The sequence below is a fragment of the Bubalus bubalis genome, chromosome 12, assembly GCF_019923935.1.
Source record: "Bubalus bubalis isolate 160015118507 breed Murrah chromosome 12, NDDB_SH_1, whole genome shotgun sequence".
NCBI lineage: Eukaryota > Metazoa > Chordata > Mammalia > Artiodactyla > Bovidae > Bubalus > Bubalus bubalis.
The window spans coordinates 15,640,514-15,665,513 of record NC_059168.1 but is presented as its reverse complement, the minus strand read 5'-3'; the positions used below and the strand labels follow the sequence as shown (position 1 = coordinate 15,665,513).

At 39.1% G+C, this 25,000-nt stretch overlaps 1 protein-coding gene across 17 annotated transcripts in view; it reads right to left on the bottom strand.

Annotated features, from left to right (window-relative positions):
* Positions 1-25,000, bottom strand: part of LTBP1 (latent transforming growth factor beta binding protein 1) — a 458,940-nt gene that overhangs the window by 104,446 nt on the left and 329,494 nt on the right. For all 17 annotated transcript variants that reach the window (XM_044925805.2, XM_025260861.3, XM_044925802.2 and 14 more), the window contains 3 exons: positions 12,808-12,930; positions 6,592-6,714; positions 3,454-3,576 (listed from right to left, as the gene is read on the bottom strand). In XM_044925805.2, the coding sequence (XP_044781740.2) occupies positions 3,454-3,576; positions 6,592-6,714; positions 12,808-12,930 (369 nt within the window). The remainder of the gene's footprint in view (positions 1-3,453; positions 3,577-6,591; positions 6,715-12,807; positions 12,931-25,000) is intronic.

Below are 25,000 nucleotides of genomic sequence, written 5' to 3'. Positions count from 1 at the left end.
AGCGGCAATGTTTAACACAGGTTCATTACTCCCTCTTTGAAACACTTTCATCTCTTGGATTCTGGTTTTCCTCCTTCACTTGCCACTTTTTCTCAATCCCCTTTGCTTGTTCCTATCACCTCTTCACTTCTAAATGAGGGACCATGACAGTCTTTGGACCACTTCTCTCTTAGCTACATACACTCCCATGGTGATTTCATCCAACTTCATGGCTTTAAACACTGTCTACATGCTGATGAATCCCAGCTCAGAACTTACTGCTGAATTCCAAACACGTAAGTCCAATTGCCTTTCAGATATCTTCATTTGGATAGTCATCATAGGCATCGCAAATTTAAAATGACCAAGTTCCTAATTCCCTCCACAAAGGCTTTTCATGGAACACTCCCCCCATAATCAAATGTCATCATCTCAGACTAGCTGCTGCTTGCCTACTTATTTAAAACTCTCCCTCCTTCCCTCAGCACTCCTCATGTACCCTACTTTAATTTTCCACTTAACATTTATTGCTATTTAACAAACTATATAGTTTACTTATTTATCATGTTTATTGTTTTCTCCCTCACAAATGAAATGTAAGCTACCCAAGGGCAAGACTTTTTTTCTTGTTTAGTTTACTGCTGTATATCCCGCACCTAGAGGAGTGCCTGGCACATCCTTGTCACTCACATATTTGGGTTTTTGTTTGTTTTTGTTGTTGCTGTTGTTTTTAAAAATTTACTTACCTAGTTTATTTATTTCTCTGTGCCAGGTCTTAGTTGCAGTATGTGGGATCTTTAGCTGCGGCAAGCAAGATCTAGTTTCTTGATCAGGGATCGAACCCATGCCCCTAGCACTGGGTGCGTGGAGTCTTAGCCACTCAACTACCAGGGAAGTCCCAAAAATTTGTTGAATAAATGCATAAAAGAATAAATGGGGGATGACTTTGACTTGGAAAGAAATGTCAGAAGGTAAGAAATACCAGCATTTCCCTGTTTCGACTTGGTCTGCAAAGAAATGACCAACAGAGAGAAGGCCTACAAGGAAGACAGTATGAATCTTTTTCTCAGGCTTTGCAAGGGACTAGCATACAGCAACCACAAGTTACTGCTCCAAGGTAGGCACAGGAGCAGAGACTGTGCCTGGAGGAAGACAAGTCAGAGGCAGAGCCTTTGAGGACTGAGATGCCAAACATCTCTAATCACCAGGACAACGGAGGCCACACAGCATCACAGACTGAGTGGCTACTGAGTGTGCTGGAGTAGAGAGCGTACGGAGATTAGCACAATACTTGGGATTCTGACTCCCATGAGCAGTCCAGCAGGACTGCAGGATGATAGTGTAAGAAAACACAGTCCCTGCCAGAGTTATTAGAAGAATATTACACATGTAAATATAAACGCCAACAAGAAAGATGGCTCTTCCTTTCACAGCTGCGAGAGGCATGTGAACAGTCACAGCTCAGTTAATTACAGCTGAGTACGATTAGGAAGGATTGGAAACAGTGCTTGTTGGGCATTAGCGGGCTGAAGTCCTATTATCGTTTCAAGGGAGCTCTGAAGTACTGAATGGACTCCAGTCCTATTTATAATCCAGAACAGTAGAGAAATTAGCCCTGATTTGAAAAGGGTCTGATGATATGCTTAAAAAGAAGGTTTCTTTCTATCTTTTGAAGATAATCTTTCAATACATTTCCCAATTTCTTGTAGGGATATGGGTTATTTCAGATGTTTTGCTTCTTGGGTTGATTTTGATGATTTAAATTTTCTTTTAAAAAGTACCCATTTCAATGATTTGATCCAATCTATTTTAGATACAAATGTACTACTGTCTTTTCATGTTTTAATTTGCTCTATACTGCTCAAATCCTTTTGGATTTCTTTCTTTCTTCTGAGATTTACATGAAATTGGTCCATTTTATTATGTAGCTTTTTGTTTAATCAATTTCTACTTTTCTCTTTGGTACCTCTCAAATTTTTCTTTTTCTGAAAAGAAGCTTTCTTATGGAACATATATACTAATAATGAAAAGCAAGCTGAGTAAAAGTTTTTATTTGGCTCTTCACATAATGGTTTTAGAATAAAAAATATTAGCCTCCTGGTGAAATGGTTACACATTAAAACAGCCAAAATAAGAGGGACATATCCCATAACAAGGACCTATTGCCCAAGATTCACTCAGTGAGCTGGTTATCCTCTCGGCTAGGCCAGGAAACAGGGCAGACAGAGCACATACTGGGGTCCGTGTTGGTTTTCAGTGCCTTGGCATGTGCCCTGCCACCTACCCACTTCCCAAATAGACCCTTCCATGACTGCTTCCTGGGAATACGACTGCCTCTTCCATCCTGGTAAATGTCGAATCATCAACATTTACCCAGATATTGTCATGTTCCCCATTCACAGTTCTCAGAAAATCAATTATTGCTCTTTCAACTTATCACTTGATCATCTGCCTACTTTTTCAATAGGTACGTTGATTACAACTTTTCACTGGTTGTACTAACTCTTCAAAGAACATTACCACCTTAGGATAAAATCCTAGAAGATGATTCACTGATTCAACAATAATGTACATTTTAACACCTTGGAAACTGCCCCCACTTGCCCTCCAGACAAGTTGTGACTGTATGTGTCAAGTTCTCTGGTCAGAGGAGAAGGATGCTATATAATACAGTTGATCTTTCCCAACCCTTGGAACTGAAAAGTATTTGGAGCCACTGAAGTATGTGTCACAAAACCAGTCACTAAACAAGCTTATTCTCATCTACAAAATGTGGGGTTCAGAACCTCATGCTACTCTACCTTACTGTGTGAGGCAAACTCTGTTGTGTTCACATACCTTGTTTCACAACTGATAGGATCTAACAGTAGCAAATCAGTAGATAAACTGGAAAAAAATGCCATTACTTGGGTGGACAGTGAATCCAGAGAATTCACAAGCACCAGGATGGTGACAGGTGGCTATAGCAACCCCGACCACCTCAGAGGGGCTCTGAGCCAAGGCAGGTAGTGAAAGTGGGTGAAGACTCACAATGGGATATCTTTTAGAAATATTTTATGTGAAAAGCTCTAAATTAAAGTCTGACTTTTAAAATTTTACAGTTATCTGGAAAATTAACTCATCTTTGCTTACTTGGACCATTGGGACCATTGGTCCTGCACCCCAATGGATGCTATACAGAATGAGATACTCAGGATAAAGTATCCGTAGCTGAGAAAAGTTACACTGCTTCTTTACACACTTAGCTGGCATAACTTTTCTGAAAAACTGCTCCGAGCAGGGCAGACAAAACCTGGATCCTCGCATTTCTTTGCATTATTTGTGTGACCTTGGGCAAAATACCTCACAGGGATCAAAAGTCCTCAACCGTGAAATCAAAAGTATGGGGCTGAGGACAGAAGCCAGGATGATGTTCAGATTTCCCTGATCCTGATTCTGGCATTTTATGATTCTGTAACCAAGAGCAACTCTCACCTTCACAGTGGTCTCCAAGGGCGGATGCTCTGTAACCGTGGTCACAAACGCAGCGGAAGGAGCCCTCCGTGTTCCTGCACTGCCCGTTACTGCAGAGATGGTGGTGCTGGCACTCATCAATATCTGTGAGCAAGAGAGTACAAGGAAACTTAGAAGTGGTGCTTTAAAAGGGAGGTTTTTAAAAAATAGTTATTTGCCTGTGTCAGATGAGATCTTCGTTGCCGCATGCAGGCTTCTCTCTAGCTATGGTGTACAGGTCCAGTTGCCCTGCAGCATGCGGGATCTTAGTTCCCCAACCAGGGATCAAACCTACATTCCCTGTATTAGAAGGCAGATTCCTAACCACTGGACCACATGGAAATCCCTAAAAGTGAGTTTTTAATCATTCATGTAAAGGAGATCTGTAAACCATCTGATTTCTAATTCATTTAGAATTTTTATCATGTGACTCAGACTGAACTCTAGTAAAAAGGTCACTCATTAATATTTCAGTAGGGAAAACCAGATGAGCAATGAGCTAAGAATCTGTACACATGTATCCACTGGGCACTGATGAGGGGCAAATGCTTGGCTGTAATCTGGGAATCACAATAAAGCTTCTTAGAATTCCTTCTATAGATTCAAGTATAACACTCTGAGTTTAAAAGCACTATGGCCTATGATAGCCTAAAGCATGGAACAGCAAGCTATAGCCTACCACTGCCTATTGTTAATAAAGTTTTATTGGAAAATAGCAACATACAATGGTCCTTCCCTGCTCTCAGCCTATCTGATACCTACATTTCCTCTGAATCTTTCTTCCTTGATGCTCACATCTTCTGCTAGAGATTATTTGTTCTGTAACCACAACCCTGAGCTCAGACTCACATGCCTGCATCATATCCACATACAAAAGGCAAAGTAATGTATTCCATATATTTCATCACCTGCTTTGACCATTAGATTTTAAGTTTCTTGAGGCAGAGCCCATGTCTACCACACTCTTTACTGCTCTTCAGATGACGTAATATTTTACCAATCAGCAGGCACTTAATTCATGTAGGTTGCTGATAAACTTTGTTGATTATATTTACATATATGGGCCTACATCTGGCAACGTGATTACTTATTTTTAATTGAAGGATAATTGCTTTACCATATTGCATTGGTTTCTGCCATACATCAACATGAATCAGTCATGGTATACATATGCCCCCTCCCTCTTGAACACCCCTCCCACCTCTTCCCACCCCTCTAGGTTGTTACAGAGCCCCAGTTTGAGTTCCCCGAGTCATACAGCAAATTCGCATTGGCTATCTATTTTACATATGGTAGTGTATGTTTCCATGCTACTCTCTCCATTCATCGCACTCTCTCCTTCCCCCCATCCTCCCGTGTCCATAAGTCTGTGCTTTATGTCTGCACCTCCACTGCTGCCCCACAGATAGGTTCAACAGTACCATCTTTCTAGATTTCATATATGCGTTAATATACAATATTTGTTTTTCTCTTTATGACTTACTTCACTCTGCATAATAGATTCTAGGTCCATCCACCTCATTAGAACTGACTAAAATGTGTTCCTTTTATGGCTAAGTAATATTCCATTGTATATATGTACCACAGTTTCTTTATCCATTCACCTGTCAATGGATATCTAGGTTGCTTCCATGTCCTAGCAAACAGTGCTGCAATGAACAGTGGAGTACATGTGTTTTTATTTTACTTTTTCCTCAAATTTTGGTGTGACCCTATTGCTAACCTAGTGAGTGATTCTCCTGGGTCTGACTTCTCTCTTGGAGTGACATCACAGGCTCTTCAAAAGAAAGGCCTGTGAACACAATAGCCTTATTATATTATGTGTGGACCTCTACTCTTACCACACATTCATTTGCACAGTCCAGTATTCATAAAATAAAGAATTTTGAGAGGGACTAGAATTAAGAACAAAGCACCTAATTAATCTGTATACATGAGTGTGCTTGTATGTGTCTGATCAGTCTTCACCGCTAGGTTAGATACTGTAACGACCTTCTATATTCTAGAAAGGGATAATAGAAGAAGGTTATGATACTATTGGTAGATCCCTTTACAGTATCATTATACCTTGTCTCTTTTATAACACCACCTCAGGAGAACTTTCTACTCATTAAATATCTTAAGTTTACATACAGACACGATAGAAATTGTTTCCTTAAAATAAAACAACTGATTGTGTACAGTGTGTATTCTGTTCTTAAATGACATTTCTTTTCAAGAATTCTGGATATCTGTGCTTGTCACAGGCGATACCACAGCATCTTTAAACTCAGGAAACATATCCTCCTTACTGAGAAGTACAGTACAGTTAACCCTTGAATGATGCAGAATTTACAGATACGGACCACCGCACAGTCAAATGTCCACATTTAACCGGACAGCTTGTCTTCTGTATCCACGTTTCTATATCTGAGGATTCAACCAACCACCGATGGTGTAATACTCTAAGTATTTACCAAAAAATCTGCAAATACATGGACTCATGAAGTTCAATCATGTGCTGTTGAAGGGTCAACTTATAATTCTGTATGAAGTTCAATGAAAAAAACTATTTAAAGTCTAAGGTCAACCCCGCAAGGCCCAGAACCCTCACTGTCATCTGTAGGAACAGAGCACAATGCACACACTGTACCCCTGAGCACAAGGCAGACAGGATTTCAGCCGGCCTAAGCAGTCTTCTTTAGTGATTTTTTTTTAAAGGAAGGATTTTAAAAGCTCAGTGCACACAAAAACTAAATTATTAATATTCTACAACGTAATACCAGGCAGACATAATTCCTTTAAGTAAATGTTAATCCTATTGTGTGAAACTTTCATGTAATTTTAATAGAATTGATTTTCTGCATATAAGGAATTACACAGGGAGCAACCATTTTTCTTTCCAATAGGAATGCCAGCCACTGATCACTAATACCATATTTTTCAAATTCAGCCTTTTTAAATCCTGTTTCATTGATTTCCCTGACTTACGTGTAAGTGCCTTGCTTTCTGGCACAATAACACAATCATCTGGGTAGTTTCTCAGGAACACACTGACATGTTTGCTTTACTGAGTGCACATTTTTTTAAGGCAGGTGCCTTACACTGAAATCACAGCAGTTTATGTTGCCACACACCTACCTTCACATTGGTCTTTTGCTGCTGATAGCTGGTAGCCCTGCCCACAGGTACACCTGAAGGAGCCGTCCGTGTTTTTGCACTGCCCATTCATGCACATAGTCCCTTGCTGGCATTCGTCAATATCTGTAAACACAGTGACAATTGCTTTACATTAAGTCTTACATCTGAACACCCATTAGCTCAAGTTTGAGACCCTAATCCAAGCTACTGCCCTCTAAGCCTCCCATTTCCAGGGTGGACTTTTACGGCATGACCCAAAACAACAGAAAATTTTCAATAAACATTAAAAAAAAAAGTTCTGCCCCCTATAATGCATCCTAGGGTTATTATTGCAAAAATAATAGTACTTCTGCTATGTGATGCACGATACATTTTAATTTGAATCAGCCCACCGATGTTCTTCATATCAACTTCAGTGTGCTGGACTACAGAAAACAAATAATTACAAATAGATGATAAATTTATGATGAAATAAAAGTGCGTTCAATACAACATCAAGCTCTTTGCCATGTCTCTCTCTCACACTCTGGGTATAACACAAACATAATAGGAAATATTTTATAGTTGATAAAGAAAGAATCTCAAGCACAAAATAATGGCTATGAAGCAGCTTGCTGATCTATGGAGTTTCAAGAAAGAAGGCAGAATTAAAGCTCTACCAAGAACTTTAGAAATAAAACCAAAATGGAGGCAGTTGTGGAGGGAAATAGACACTTCTACTATATTAGAAGAAGTTGGAAAAGTATAAGATCAAACAATTGTGTTAAAGGACACTGAGCTCATTTTCAAAATAACAAGGAGAGCCAAGAGAAATGATCCTGTTTTGATGACAGATGTTGGAAAGTCAAAGAGAAAGTGATGAGTGAGGAATTTTCAAAATACCTTGCGTAAACAAAAAGCTATTGACTGAGAAAGAACGTAATTCTTTGTAAGTGTTCTAATCATGGAAATGAATTTACATAAATGAAGAAAAGACTGGACCCATCAGTAACTTGAACACTTGAGGCTGAAGCAGCACTTATTTTCTAAATGTTTTTTTTTGGACATGAGGTTGATCCAATTTAACTGGGTAACTCTGTCTTGTCTTGTCTATGCAGATACAGCCTCAGAACGTCCTGCTGAGTAGCCACTCAGTTTGTGAGAGTTTATGATGATTAAAATGTGGTAGTATTGAACTTCACCACCTGCACTACAGGTTTGTCGTGAGAATTACTGGAGAGAACGGATGAAAACACACCAGCCCTATACTCAGAGTGGGAGAAAGAAGTCCTAATCTAAAAAGGAAACCAGGTCCCAAAGATTAATGTCTGACTGTTGCTTCCTTGGAGAAGGCAATGGCAACCCACTCCAGTACTCTTGCCTGGCAAATCCCATGGACGGAGGGGCCTGGTGGGCTGCAGTCCATGGGGTCGCTAAGAGTCGGACACGACTGAGCGACTTCACTTTCACTTTTCGCTTTCATGCATTGGAGAAGGAAATGGCAACCCACTCCAGTGTTCTTGCCTGGAGAATCCCAGGGACGGGGGAGCCTGGTGGGCTGTCGTCTATGGGGTTGCACAGTGTCGGACACGACTGAAGCGACTTAGCAGCAGCAGCATTGCTTCCTTCCGAAAATATCCTATTATTTAATAAAATGCATCTACAAGTTTTTGCCAGGAGAACTCGACCAACTGCACAGTTCTTTCCCTTAAATATTATTCTTTCCCTTAAATATTACTGACAATTACCTGCTTCCTAAGCAAAGTTGCATTTAACCTCCAGTGAGGCATTATTAACCTTTTGAATTTTACCCTGATACAAGCAAGGTGAGTCAGGTTATCCCACATAACCTGAAAAAGCTCACATTGACTATTAATGTATTCAGAGTTCAGGAATTTGTTTCTGATTTAATTTCTTCTAGCAGTTAGTTTACTAGAAACTTTTGTTTCACTTCTTGTGCAATCAATCCCTTCTTTTGTATATAATTCCTAGCTGTCAACCATTGACTACCAACAGAGAAATTAAGTAAGAATTTTGTCTTGCGAATGATTCAACACCTTTCCAAAACATTCAGTCTACTAGCTTTTCAAGTGGTCGTCAGCAAAGAGGAGCCCACATCATATTTTCTTTCAGCACATTTTATAAAATACTTGAGACATCAGTTCAAGAACTTAAGACCAACAAAAGCTCATGTAGCTGGTTGGATCTCATGTAATGTCTGACAACATTTTTAGTGCTTTGGCCTCTTTCTGATTTTCTCAAAGAGGATGACAAAACTAAGCATTCCCATGTGAAGATGTGGCCACAAAAACATACCCTCCATGCCAAGTACTTTCAGGATACACCAGACATCCTACATAAGTTACTCATTTATGTTGGGAAGACTGTCAGAAGTAATTCATTATAAGTAATGATATACACATTTGGAATAACTCCAGGCAACTCTGTTATCTTGAATAAGGTAATCTCTGGGTCTTTAAAAGGACGAAGGGGAACAAGGGCAGCATAATTCTATGCATTTAAGGAAAAAAAAGCATCTTGTTCTTTATTGATTGAGATATAAAATGTCTATACAAAAGAACACTTTCCAATAAAATAGGCATGTGGGACAAATGTCTTCTCTCTCTTGTGCCAAGGGATGAATAGAGAATATTATATTTCATAAAAAGTATTTTTCTTTGAAGGACTTTTTGCACATATTACTATGGTTAAGTCCTGATAGGAGTTAAAATAGAGGCTATCTCTAGTTATTTATACATTTAGGACATATACCAGTAAAGTGTACAAAGAGATGCAGAGATACAAATACAAAAAGATTCAAACAAGTAGTGGATTAATACTGGCTTGGCTAAAAAGTTTGTTCAGATTTTTCTGTAACATCTCAGGAAAATCCAAATGAATATGTCAGCCAATCCAATACATTAGATAATGTACTAATATTTACAACCTGAAAAGAGTTAGGGAGGTGAAGACACTGATATTAGTTAGGACTATCAACAGAGTCAAACTGGCAGTTACTGCAGTGCTGGAAAACAGATTTATGTTCTGAGAAGAATCTGGCATCTGTAAGTTGATGTCGTTTGGGAAAGATTAGAAAATAAAGAGAAAGGATGTCATACAATGTGTTATTGTGAAAAGGAAGGACTTTGGGGAGTAAGAAACACAACCAGTGAGTATGCAGGTTTCTCAAGCAGGTGGTGGGGACCTTGCCTGATCTTATCCCAGGCTGTAATGGAAAGACACCAGGAAAATGAGAGTAGAGGGCACGCTTAAGTGGCAAGTGGAGAAAACAGTTCTTTCCCACCTCCAAGCTTTGCTATGTGCTGCTTCCTCTGCCTACTAAGGTTCTCCCCTCTGCATTCAATATTTTAAAACCAAGCTCAAATAGCAACACCTCTGTAAAGCCTTCTCGGGAGCATGCAAGTAGAATTAGTCACACAGTACCTGGCTGCAACAGGACTTTGCAGATGCCTATTACTTGGTGAATAACACCATCCACCGCAGAATGTCATGCTCTGCCTCTGCCTTCTCTCATCCTCCACGTATTACCTCCATATTTCTCCAATATCTCGTTATCCTATTATCTCATACAATCCTCACATCAACCCTCCTAGGTGCCATTACTGCTACCTTCCTGCAGATGAGCAAGTAAGGCTTGGTGAAATGAGATTACTTATCCATGCTCACACAGCTCCAGACTATCCAAACTAGAATATGATACACTGCCTTTAAAAAAAATCCAAAAACTAAACCCCAAACTTATTTGGATTTCACCAGTTTTTCCATTCAGGCCCTCTTTCTATTCCAGGATCCTATCCAGGGGACCACATCATGTTCAGATGTCTCATCTCCCCGTCCTTCCTTGTTTTAACAATCTTAATTGCCTTGAGGATATGAGCCAGGAATCCATAGTATGTCCCCAGTTTGGACTTGCCTCGTGTTTTTCTCATGATTAAGACTGGAGTAAGAGGTTTTTGGAAGAACAGCAAGAAGGTAAAGTGTCCTGGTCCTCACATAATGTCAGGAATACATGACATCACTGATGACTTAACTTTCATCACGTAGTACTTTATGAACTCTAATTAGCTGTTGCAGCTATGCATCTCTTTCAATGAATAGTATATCTTTGAGAGATTATAGTCTCTTGGTAACATGCAGTGCCTGGAATGCATTGGTTCCTTGATACTCTTGACAGAAAGGATGAATAGAAGCAGCAGCCCGGCACAGTGTCCCAGAGACTGGAACATACAAGTGTTCCTAGGGGGTGATAGCAACTGATGGTGTGAATTCTGGGGTGGTAGGGTGACAGATTAGAGAGGAGCAGGCTCATTTGGGATGTCAATGCCAGGAGGAAGAAGGTGGTCATGAGTTATTCATTCAACATGTATTAACTCTGAATTTTCCCTCTACAGCGTCTAATTCCTGAATTTTAGAGATGGCATGATTTTGGGAAAACTGAGATTGTTTTTCCAAGGTTGTACAGTGGATCACCAGAAGAGCCAGGATTTAGGCCAGTAGTGAGTAAAAAGATGGGTGTGCTGGGCAGGATAATCATGGGTCAAAATAAGCACAGAATACTCTTAGGGCAGTTGTGACATCAATTTGGATGGGTCATGGGTCAGAGAATGCAAATTGAAGAAAGTGACAAATGTGGAATATGAAGTGGGCACAGATTAGAAGCATTTCTATGAGTAAGATGAAACAGGCAGATCAAGAAGAGAAAGTAACATGACAGGATGTGGCAATAAACCAGATACTGTTAATCAAATAAAGATTAATAATGGCGAATAATGGCTTCTAACACTGAGACCTTTAGTCACCATTAGCCCTGTGTATGAGGAGGTTTTTCTTCCATCAAACACCCAGAGTACCTTTCAAGGGATTTTCAAGTTTAACTTTTTCTGAGGACATGCTTGGCTTAAGTAGTCAGAAGGCAAGCTGTGGATGTGGGAAAGGACCAGGAGAAAAAGGAGCTGTGCTTGCTTTCTATGCTGTCCTGGGAGTGGCTAGTACTCTGCTGTCTGAAAGGAACAAGGCACCAAAAATTCAAATGTCTATGAACTCCCTACTGCCCGTGGAAGATGCTTCAGTTCTTACAGGTCTATAGTAGAGTATCTGTTTACTGCTTCCCTACCACAGTGACAAATTAATTACCACCCTAGACCCTTCACTTTCCTTGAGACAGCAAAGCAAAGAAAAAGGTTTACTTATTCCCTCTTCCTTCCTTTGAAAGAGTATCCTTTTAAGTATAAAAGTGATGGAAGACAGCAGAAAGGAAACAAATTAACCACAGAGAAGATGAAAACTTCTTTAAAATTACTTAAAAAATTAGAGAAACCATGGGCAAATTACACTAATATTCTAGAGGAAAGTGTATATGTTAAATATATACATATATATATATATCTTATATATAAAGTGTTCATATACACTGACTTAAAAACTTGACTAATGGTAAAACATATTAACAAATATACAAAAGAGGAAATACAAATGCTTAACAAACACATGATTAAGTATGTAATAATAAGTGTTCACACATTTTAAAGTTAGAAAGTAGTGTTCTATTGAAATAGTTAAAGACAGAGCACTTTGCCCAATTATTCCACCTTTACAAAATCTGAAGAACAGAATGAAAATACAAAAACAGCAATACATTGGAATATTACACTGCCTTTAAAACTAATGTCTGAAACGAGTTATTAATGAAAGATGCTCATGATATACTATTAAATAACAATAAGCAAGACTGAAAACCAGACACAGTACATAATCTTAATAATACAAAACATCCTTGAGATATGAATATCCACAAATGAGGCTGAGAGATTATCTGTTTTACCTTTCTGCATTTGCTACATTTTCTATAGCAAATGCATTTTTAATAGCAATATTATTAAAATAAAAAATTATATATCACATAGTTTATCTATTTAAGCTGTACAATTCAATAGTTTTCAGTATATTCACAGAGTTGTAGAACTGTTTTTACAACTAGAAAAAAACTAAATAGACCTGTGGTTTATAGATTTCTCAAAAAATTCAGTTTTTCTCTATGTAAATAAACAGGAATTTAACCACCATGAGGATTCACTTTCAGAGGCCAACCAACATGTGCTCTAGGAAGCTCAGTTAAATAAATGACAAATCCTATGGTTTCCTTTCTTAAGGCTAGTTGCGCTAACACGTTTTTAAGTGTAGTTCAAATAAAATGAGAAATCTGATCGCAGTACCTACCTTCACAGTGCTTGTGGTCTGGAGTTGGGCTGTAGCCCTTGTGGCATGAACACATGTAGGATCCTTCAAGGTTGGAGCAAGTACCATTTGTGCAGATCTTTGGTTCCAGGCATTCATCCACATCTTAAAGAATGTGGCATAATGGAAAAGAGGGGGAGAAAAAAGAAATAAAACATGAATTATTTGAATGTGGTTAGAAATGGAAACAGTGGGTCTTCAAAAGAGGGGCAGATTCTTTAAGATAAGCTTTTGAATTAGCTCTTTAGGAGGAAAAGAAGCTCTGGTATGAGGTGCACGTATAATGGTTTCGTGGCTTTATTTACTTTCTGCAAAATAACTCTAAAAAGGAACCAAACATGCCCTATGAATAAATTCAGTGGAAGGCTTATTGTGGAAGAGAGGAAGGAAGAGAGGATAGCTGTAGAGCAGCATCCCCTACAAAATAAAATATTCCAAAGAATCACAGATATGTGGAGGTCTAGTTAGGGAACTGATGAATTTCAGTAGAATGTGAGGCATCACTGAAGCAAGATACATGACTCATGACTCTGGGAAACCATGGGAAAATCTGTAACAGGTGAAAAAAAAATCTTCAAATATTCTAAGATGGCATTGAATCTGATTAAGAAAAAAAAAATCTAGGGGACAAACAAAATAAGACTACTGGGTAGTCTGAAGGTGGAGTACAGGCAGAAGAGGCAGATAAAACAATGTAGCTAATGTTTATCAAGCACTGACTGTCTAAAGTCACTGAAGGCTTTACATATATTCTCTCACTTAATGCTAACAAAATCCACATGGGCTAACCATTCACAGAGGAAGGACCTGAGATTTAGACAAGTTCAAAGCTTCTCACATAGTTGTCCAAGGTCCAAGGTCACATAGTTAGAAATTGATGGCTCAGATTTGAACCCAGTCAGCCTAACTCCAAAGACCATCTTTTAAACCTGACTATAAGGTTCTGGCATAGGCAACGTTAAATCTAGAGATGGAAACAGTTGAAGAGAGAAAGTATGACTTTGTTTTTATTATTTGCTAACACAGCATTATATCAATAATCATTATCTAATCATTCACTGATCTCATTCAACAAACATTTGTTAAGCTCCTACTAGAATACTGTTAATTCAAAAGGAAAAATCTGAGTTCTGTGCCCGATCTGAATGCCCCAGGGTAAGTCCACTGTATATTGCAGTAAAAAGGCATATAATGAGCATAAACAACCAAAAATTTAAAGAAAAACTTTAACTACAAAAAGTACCCAAAATACACAAAGCATCAAAATTTATGCTTAATTTTACAATGGCCTGGAGAAAGGAACGGCAACTCACTCCAGTATTCTTGCCGGGAGAATTCCATCAATAGAATAGCCTGGTGGGCTACAGTTCATGGGGTTACAGAGAGTCAGACACAACTGAGTGACTTAAACTTTACAATGGTCTATAACTTAATCAAGGTCTTTCATACATAAAGCAGAAAACAGTGGAGAGGGAAAGGCTCCTGATTATATCCATTTCATTTCACGATGCTCACCACAAAAGCAATACAGCTTTCCACTTCGGTATTAACAGAGAATCATGAACACATTAACAGAAACCTAGTTTTAGGTCAGCGACCATTCATTTGCATTGTAATTCACTAAAACGAAATCTTTCTTATTATGGAATTCAGAAATAGAGTATTATCAATAATTATCATTAAATAATGCACAGGGACATCTTGTATGTGTGCACCATATGCATACTGAAAACAGCCAAGTAACTGACACTGCCTAGGTATTCTACTGCACTTTCACAATATCACTAATTATGGTAAAGTGACCCTAACTCCATGACAAAGGGAAATATCACTTTCAACTGATCAATTATCCATCCTTTCTTTGGCTGTGGGAGTCCACTCTTGTAAACACTGAAAGCAAACTACTTGAAAGAAGAAGCCAAAGACTGGAGCCAAAATAAATTAAGGGACAGAATGAACTTAGATACTAGGCATGGAAATACCAACAGAATGTGAAAATGTCATGTCTAGGCTCTGGTTTGGTTTCAAATATGTTAAGTTGAAAATTGTATGAACTGCTCCCTTTAATCATACATGCACCAGAGACTGCAGAATAGAAGAGTAAAATTAATTTCTAAGACCATATTTTCTCTTGAAGCAAATTAACAGGCATTGCAGATTACCCTTCATGAGATACTTGAATAAATTCTATTTTGCCAGGCAACTACCATGATTAACAATGAACCAGAATGCTTTGAAATATCTAGGAGAGTTTGATGTGTTATTTCCTTCTTTACTTACCACAGTCATAACTGCATGGAACAAGAATCTTGTTGATAGAATAATTTGAATTGAATAAGTATATAAGCTTACTGGCACTTATGCTCTTAAGGAAACAAACGTTATATAGTAAAATATCATTAAAAATTCTTTGATTTAGACTCAAAAGGCAGATACATCCAGCTATAAAATAAGTCAGTCATGGGGATGTAATGTGCAGCATGGTGGCCATAGTTAACAACACTGAATTGCATATATGAAAGCTGCCAAAAGAATACAGTTGGCCCTTGAAGAACATGTGTTTGAATTACATGAGTCCACTTACACACAGCTTTTTTTTTTTTTCAGCAGAAAATACTACAGTACTACACAATCTGCAGCAGAAGGTGAACTATAAGTTACATGCAGATTTTCAGCTGCACAGAGGGTTGGTGCCCCTAATGCCCACATTGTTCAAGGGTCAACTGTGGGTCCTAAAAGTCCTCATCACAAGAAAAAAAAAATGAAACTATGTATGGTGATGGATATTAGCTACACTTATTATGGTGATCACTTTGCAATGTATACAAATATTGACTCATTTTGTATACCTGACATATAATACTCTCTCTCAATTATACCTCAATCTTAAAAAAAGAATATATAAAAGGAAGGTGTCTAAAGTGGAGCCTCATTTGGTGGATGCAAAAGAAATGAATAAACTCAGTTTTGTATCTTTAGCCAGACCTCTCTCCTTAACTGCTCATCCCCACACTTTGTTGGTTAGTCTACTGGGACATCTCTGTTTGATGTCACTCAGGCACCTCTGAGTCCTCATGGCTGAAATATCTTTCTCTTGCCTTCTCTCTATGGGGTCTCCCAGGTCAATATAGGTTACCCCTATCCATTTAAACACACAAATCAGAAACTTGGGAGTCATCCTTTCTAGATTCCTTCCTCTCTTTCTTTCCCCACATTCAATTTACTACAAAGTCACATAAATTCTACTATCCAAATGTCTCTCAAATACACCCAACTTTACTTCATTTTTGCCACTCCCATTCTCTCATATGGGTTACTGGCATCGTCTTTTATCTCTCTATTTAAAGTCTTGCCCTATCAAACCCATTATCCAGCCTGCAGCCAGAGCAATCTTTCTAAAACACAAATCTGGCCAATGATGTTGTTCCTCTACTTTAAAAACTTTCAATAGTTTCCAGTGTTCATCAATTTAATTGTCAAGGATACAAACTTGTGGGGCCCTGAGTGGTACTGACAGAAGGTCAGGTTCCCACAGTTCCTACCTCTAACCCTTGGGAGAAACAATGCCATGGGAAACAAGGTGGTCATATCTACACTATCGTCCATCACCAATCATCCACCTCTTACCCCACATCAGAGGAAGATGGTTGTATCTTTGTTTTCTATATTGGAGCTCAAAACTCATTCTAGCATTACAGTCCTATAGAAGAGCCATATCACCCAACTTCTTACACAAATACATGATGAGTTCAAAAAGGAGACTGTCCATAGAAAACTGGGTTACAAATTCAAAAAACCAATTTACCAATGGGACTTGGGGACATAATCTGGCACTTGCCATTCAATAAATTAATTAAACCTCCCACAGCAAGGAAGTTCCCAAGGGTTATGAATCCACCTCACTATACTATCATCCACTCTGAATTGATCCTTCTTGTCTACAACACCTTCATATGTCTCTCACAAATGCCTGCTGAAAACTAGATATTCCATGAGTACAGGATTTCCTGATCTCCTTTCCTAATAATCCTATTAGGAGAGGCAGTCAGGACAGTCTGGCATAATTTGTGTCCTTAGTGAACCCTGGCTAATTCTTATGATCATCACATCCTTTAAAAAATGTTTCACTTCATCATTGAAATCCTGCAGTCTACAGTTCTTTGTCAAGAGCAACATGAAGCTCAATGGTCATTAGTTCCTGAACTCCACCCTCTTTCTTCTTTGGGGGAAATGAGCACATTAATCTTGCTCTAGCTTCCTGGCAACTTTCCATCCTCCAGTTTCACAAAGATGATTCCCAGCTGGCCGGCAATCCCACCTGCAAATTCTCTTATTGCCTTGAGAGGTAGTTCATCTGGGTCAGGAAGCCTTTTGAAATTTCCCTTTCTAGTATCCTGGGGACACGCCAGTCTGCCTGAAGCCCTTCCCTGGTGGGCAGGACCTGTAAGGTGCTGAGAACATCCAGGGGCCACCTTCCCATGAGTCAGCCCATGGCGGTGCTGCCCCCTTTTACTCCACCTATCAGTTCCTTGAGGTTGGTCAGAACTGGGTCCAGGGCAAGAGTTTACCTGCATTGCTTCATTTACTTTCAATGAGTAAAGAAAAGATTTACTTCAAAGATTGACAAGGTGAACCAGTCATTTTTCTGAGACCATTCAGCCTCATTTAATTCCTTAAAGACCAAGAGACTTCCATGAGTGAGCACCATTTGATACGGAATGAAAAGTCTTATTCCATCACCACAACTACATGAAAATACAGGATTACTCCCAAGGCAAACATTACTTCAATTATCCCTCAGCTATTCTTCACACATCATCTTTATACTAAAGATGATGGGAGAATACATTTGACAGAAAAGCAAGCATGGTAAAAATGAAAGACAGACTCTGGTTAGACCAGGACAATCACATCCTCCCCTCACTTGCACTTGAGGTATATAGTAAGTCCTTAGGATCTCACCCTCTGTCAATTCTGACCAAATTTAAAAATGTGCAGTAACAGAGCTGTCAAAGAAAATATCTTGTCTGTTCCTGAAAGATTCATCACTGCTTTTTTGGAACTGGAAAACAGCCAATGCTGTGTGCATGCCAGATGAAGATCCAAAGATCTCAGAAAATCAATGCACTAATCTCAGCAAATCACTGGCTTCCTACCTCAGCTTTACAAAAGATCATTTTGTTTTCTAGCAAAACTCATCTGGGCTACCTTGCACAAGTCTGCCATCTCAGACTCTCGAGCCAAAACCATTGCTGCCTGCAAGGGATGATTCCAGTTCACATGGATCTTTCCTATGGACTTTAATTTCCCTTACTATCTTAAAATCTTATTGCATCGTTCTCTGATTTTCTTGGGTGTACATGAGAGGTATATGAGCTACTACATAAGACAAAACAATATTAGCTTTGATGCTAAAAGATGGGGGATCATGTCCTAGCTCTACCATTTATTACCTATGATGGGGAGCTATCCCATTAACCCATTTGAGAATAAATTGCTGTACCAGGTAACTGTAAACTATTAACATATACAGTTATTACAATATACATAAATTATAATAACATATTATATTATACAGAAATTATTACAATAACTAGGATTCCCACACAGGAATATTTCCCACCTTCAAAAGTAGTTTTGGGGGTTTTCTGTTGAGATATAACTGACATTAAAACAATATGTAAGTTAAGCACCAAGGATATAATGGGCATTGGAGAAGGAAATGGCAACCCACTCCAGAGTTCTTGCCTGGAGAATCCCAGGGATGGAGGAGCCTGGTGGGCTTCCGTCTATGGGGTCGCACAGAGTCAGACACAACTGAAGCAACTTAGCAGCATATAATGGGAAACATAGAGAAATACAGTCATTATTCCATAAAACCTTTAAATGGAGGATAAGCTTTAAAAATACTAAATCATTATGTTGTCATATGAAACATATAATACTGTGAATCAACTATGAAGTGAAGTCAAAGTAAAGTGAAAGTCACTCATTCATGCCCAACTCTTTGGGACCCTATGGACTATAGAGTCTGTGGAATTCTCCAGGCCAGAATACTGAAGTGGGTAGCCTTTCCCTTTTCCAGGGGATCTCCCCAACCCAGGGATGGAACCCAGGTCTCCTGCATTGCAAGCAGATTCTTTACCAGCTGAACCACAAGGGAAGCAGTGAATCAACTATACTTCAATAAAAGACAATACTGTGTAAGCTTAAGGGATGATTTGACATCCTATCTCAAAATTATTAACATTTACTGGAGTATTACTAACACTTCTATCATGTCACACAATTATCATTTCTTTCCTGATGAAGACAATTAAGTTCTAGTCTCTTAGCAACTTTGAGATTTCCAATTCAGTACTGTTGATTATAATCACTAAGCTGTGCATTCCATTTCCAGGGCTTACCTACTAGTTGCAAGTCTGTACCCTTTAATAACATCTCCCCAACTCCTCTACCCTCACGTCCTTATGACCACCATCCTACCTTGTTATGTTTTGCTTCTTTACAACTTCACATCTTCTCTGGCATCTAACAGATCTTGTAGACAGTGTGTGCTCTGTGGTCAGTCATGTCCCAGTTCTTTGTGACCCTATGGTCTATATAGCCTGCTAGGCTCCTCTATCCATGGGATTTTCCAGGCAAGGGGAGTGGGCTGCCATTTCCTTCTCCAGGGATCTTTCTGACCCAGGAATCGAACCCACATCACATGCATTGGCAGGCAGGCTCCTTATCACTGAGCCACTTGGGAAGCCCATATGAAGGCAGGTACTCTACTAAACTATTTATTGACTGATTAGAAGATTCCTTGAGCACTTAATGATTCAGGGATAAGACTGATCCTTGCACATTATCTACAAAAGGTAGACCTTGAGCTCAGTTGCCGTCTGATATAAGAACAAATGTAGGATTAAAGTCTTCAATTTCACTTAAGTCTATGAATATTCATATATTCCATAAAGGTTAATAGTGACTCCTAAAATCTGAAAAGAAATCCGAGGGTGAAAAGAACTCCTAGAACAAGGAGCTCTCCATATCTATCCTGCAAGTTTTCTGTACCTGGTTTTAGTTAAGATTGCAGCTAGCCAGTTGTCAAGTGGTTTGAATGATATGAAGTTCTTCAAATATTGAAGATCTACTACATTTACAAAACTCAAATGGGAGTCATAAAGTCATCATCAATTATGGCCAACAAAGAAGGATTGCTTTGATTAAAATCTCAGAAATTTGTGTTCCTGGGTCACACATGGTTTGTCACAAACGCAACACAAAGCAAGGTAATAAACTCAAAAACAGCTAGCGGACACATCTACCAGGTGATAGATATTGTATTTTGTGAAGGTGAGCAAAGAAAATGAAGCCAAAGAAAGATGTTAGTACTGCAGAAGTGGAAACATTTGTTAGGAATGATCAATCTCCCTGCAGAGAAACCTTGTGATTCTCAAGAAGTATATTTCAGCAAAACAAAAATGTTCAGAAGTTGAAAGAAAACTAAGATGAATTAAATGTATAAGAGAAAGCTTCTATGACAGAGAGTTAAAAACTCTGTGAGATGAGTTTAAAGAAAGCCAAAGAAAAGACAATTATCCACAGAACTCTGACATATAATTTACTTTAACAGATATCAGTTATTATTCCATTCCCTCTCTTTCAGGACAATGGAAATAAAACAGAGGTAACAGGGTTGGGGAAGAAGAATGATACCATTTCTTGTGTTAGTCGTTCAGTCGTGTCCAATTCTTTGTGACCCCACAGAGTGTAGCCCACCAGGCTCCTCTGTCCATGGAATTCTCCAGGTAAGAATACAGCTGGAGTGGACAGCCATTCCCTTGTCCAAGGGATCTTCCCAACCCCAGGATTGAACCCAGGTCTCCCACATTGCAGGCAGATTCTTTACTATCTGAGGCACCAGGGAAGCCCCATACTACATTTAATTCTGATAATAAACCCTATGAAGAAAGTACTTCGGTTTCCATTTTACAGATATTAAAACTAAGCTTCAGAAAGGTCATATAGCCCAAATATGCTCAAATTCAGGGAAATGTGATCGATATATCAGAGTTACTGAATATACCTTTAAACAATTAAATGTTAGAGAAATTTCCTTTGGGAGATGGCTCTAGTCAGGTTTGAATCAGGGCAGTTTAACTTTCCTGAGACAAGTGAAACATGTAAATTGAGGACTTGACACATTGGCTTCTTTCAAGAAAGATTCTGATTGAAAGCAGCCAGAGAGAACTGGCCAGAACTCAAGGTGATGAAATAATTCTAAGAGGTGGGGATCGCATGGGCAATAGCTCCAGGCTGAATGTGAGGTCCAATGAATACAGTGCTCAATGATGAAAGTGGCTCTCAAGAGAGCACCGAAATCCACAACTTGAAAGAAGCAGCTTCATTAACAGAGGAGCCAACAAAGGTTGCCAAGAAAGCACTGAGGGACAGATATAATAAACTATTGAGAATGAAGGATCATATGCCCTGAACTAAACATAGCAGGTGTGGCCTGGGGGTTCATGCTAGGAAAAAGGATGAACCCTCAGGCAACACTTGCAAACATTTTACCTGTTTCTGCACCAAACTCCTGCTCTAATTCATAAATCAAGGAGCAGCATCAAATAGTAAGATACAGTATACATGGCATGAATACAAAAAGGCCATTAACGCTTTCAGTAAGTTCACCATTTAGTTAGCAAAAGCAGGAGAAAGTGTCACTGGCTTTAAATCCCTGTAGAATAGAAGGGTCAAAATGGTCATTCTTAATTCTTAATGAAACTGTTTAACAGAAAAAAGAGCCAAATGGACATCAAGATCGATGAGTTTTAAATATATATATAAAGCATAATGCCAAAGAAAGTATTACTCTGTACAACAATGTCTAGGTTTAATTATAATAACTTAAAAATATGCTGAGAGAGGAGAGTGGTAAAAAAAGGTTACTAAGATCTACAGAACAGCCCTGCAAGGTAGAGACTGTCATCTCTCCAGATGAAAACTAACAAATGCCCTGTGTAGGACTTTTCTCCAAACAATGAGATTTAGGAATGCTTTTTTTAGTCTTTCATGTTCTCATACATTAAAAATTGAAGGAAAAAGTCTCATCAATGTACCCTAAGGTGTCTGTACTAAAAGGACAGAGGAAGCCTCAAACTAGTCACATTTAACGGTTAGACACAAGAACAGTTGAACAGCAAGGAACACTTGGTGAATCATTTATCATTTGATGCTTTCCCTGACCTCCATAGAAGCTCTAACACTCTCTAATCCCTTAGGCTGCTTTTTTCCTTAATGGGACTCATCACCCCTGACATACACTATACTCTACTTTTTGCCTTGTGAGCTCTAGAGTCTAAGTGCAATGAAGGGAAGAAATTTATTTTGTCCACTATCAATCCCCAGGGTCTAAAACAAAATACCTGACTCATAGTAGGAATACAGTTTTCAAGGATGAAAGTGGCAAATAGAGAAATAAATATAGGTCAGGTTGTGCTATGGATAAGCTCAACTCAAAGACAAACTTAGGTAGGACTATGCCCTCTGAAAAGTCTAGAGTAGCAGAATTACAAAGATGAGAAATAAAATGAATAAAGGAACAAAGCCAAAAAGATATGATTGGGTATTCATGAGCATTGTCAGAGCGCTGCGGAAAAATCCAATCCATTCATTGGCTCAATCTGAACAGAAAGGTATTCTGCAGTATCTGCTTTCCATCACATTCAACTTTCACACTTGAAAGCTTGACTGCCATAAAATATTAAGATGGAAAAATCCATTTTGGTACAATCTGCAAAAGCTCACAGGAGAAATTTACAAAAAATGCAAGTTCAAAATGAGCAATGGATGGCACTGCAATTATATCACAGACAAGAAGCTTGATCAATAGATGATACAGAACCTAAAACTCTACCCAAAGCAGAAGGAAAAAAGGACATGGCCTATTTGTAATGGGAAATGTGTGACTTTAGTTAGCAATGCAAAACTGCTTGGCCAAGTGTGTAACTTGGGGTGAGTAACAGGGTGACCTAATAGCTTTGCTTATGATTCTGCTAATCTGGTTGGCAAAGTGAAATTGCTGCTAAATGAGGTGCTTTGTTTCTGTCACTCAACTGCAGCAGCGTGGTCATGATCAGATTGATTGCACACATCTAGGTGTAAGAACTCATATATTATTATTCCCCAACCTGGATCCATGCAGGATGTTGTGGAGAGCAATCACTTGCCAATTTGGTCAGTCATGTTCCATTAGTAAATTCATGAATCAGGGCTGTGTTTATGCCATGGTTGTGAATTTTAGTTAGTTAAGGTAAAGTTCAGGCTCTACTTTTGGATTATAATATGCACTGGTATGTGAAAATGAGTATAAGAATGGAACCTTGATAGGCAACTGTGAAATTTATGCCAAACGGGAAAATTAAAACCACATGCACTTTCTGACCAGCACTGATTATATAAACAAAAGCTTATCAAATAGGCAACTAATAAACAAACAAACAAAAAAAACTTCTTCCCAAAGATCAACACCTCACAGCTCTACTGATAGAGACCCTTGGGAATGGGCATAAGATTCAAGGCAGAGGGCCTCCTGCACCTGGTTCAGGGGCTCAGCTCATGCTGTCTCGTGAGGAGTTCAAAGTGTTGAAACTACAAGTACTTCTGCCAAATCTACCTATCCCATCTCCTCTAACACACCACACATCTCCTCAGAGATGTATGAATAAAGACCAAAATTTTTAATAGGACCAAGAGGGTCTGGCATGGTCTTTCCCCTCATGGTCCTCCCCCTGCAGCAAATCTTCCCTTGTACTCTGTCTTACAACCACACTAGCTCTTCAGCCTCTGGAACATGATCTGCTTCTGCCTTCCATGAGCCCCTTGCACACACCAAATGTCCAAAACGATCTTCCTTCCATCCCCTTCCCCAGACAAAGCCCTGGTTAAACCTCAAGAATTTTCCTTGAGGCAACTCATTCTATCATGTGCTCTTATAATATCAAAGAACCCTCTTTCCTAACACATGTCTCTTTTGCACAACGAAAGAAACTATAAGCAAGGTGAAAAGACAACCCTCGGAATGGGAGAAAATAATAGCAAATGAAACAACTAACAGAGAGTTAGTTTCCAAAACATACAGTCACACAGCTCAGTATCAGTAAAACAAACAACCCAGTCAAACAGTGGGCAAAAGACCTAAATGGACATTTCTCCAAAGAAAACATACAGATGGCTAATAAACACATGAAAAGATGCTCAACATCACTCACTATTAGAGAAATGCAAATCAAAACCACAATGAGGTATCATCTCACACCGGTCGGAATGGCCATCATCAGAAAGTCTACAAACAATAAATGCTGGAGAGGGTATGGAGAAAAGGGAACCCTTTTACACTGTTGGGGATGCAAACTAGTCCAGCCACTATGGAGCACAGTGTGGAGACGCCTTGAAAAACTGGAAATACAACTGCCATACGACCCAGCAATCTCGCTGCTGGGCATACACGCCGAGGAAACCAGAACTGAAAAAGACACATGAACCCCATGTTCATTGCAGCACTATTTACAAAGCTAGGACACGGAGGCAACCTAGATGTCCATCAGCAGATGAGTGCATAAGGAAGTTGTGGTACATACACACAATGGAGTATGACTCAGCTATAACAGGGAATCTTGCCTGGAGAAACCCCATGGATAGAGGAGCCTGGTGGGCTACAGTCCATGTGGTCACAAAGGGTTGGACATAAGTGAATGACCAAGCACATAAAAAGGAATGCATTTGAGTCAGTTCTAATGAGGTGGATGAACCTGGAGTCTATTATACAGACTAAAGTAAGAAAGAGAAGACAAATGCTGTGTATTAACTCATATATGTGGAATTTAGAAAGATGGGACTGACAATCCTACATGCAAGGCAGCAAAGGAGACACAGACATAAAAAACAGACTTTTGGGATCAGTGGGAGAAGAGGGTGGAATGATTTAAGAGAATAGCACTGAAACATATACTTTACCATATGTCAAACAGATGATCAGTGCAAGTTCAACACATGAAGCAGGGTACCCAAAGCTGCTGCTCTGGGACAACATAAAGGGACAGCGTGAGGAGGGAGGCAGGAGGGGGATTCAGGATGCGAAGGGGGACTCATGTATACCTCTGGCTGATTCATGTTGATGTATGGCAAA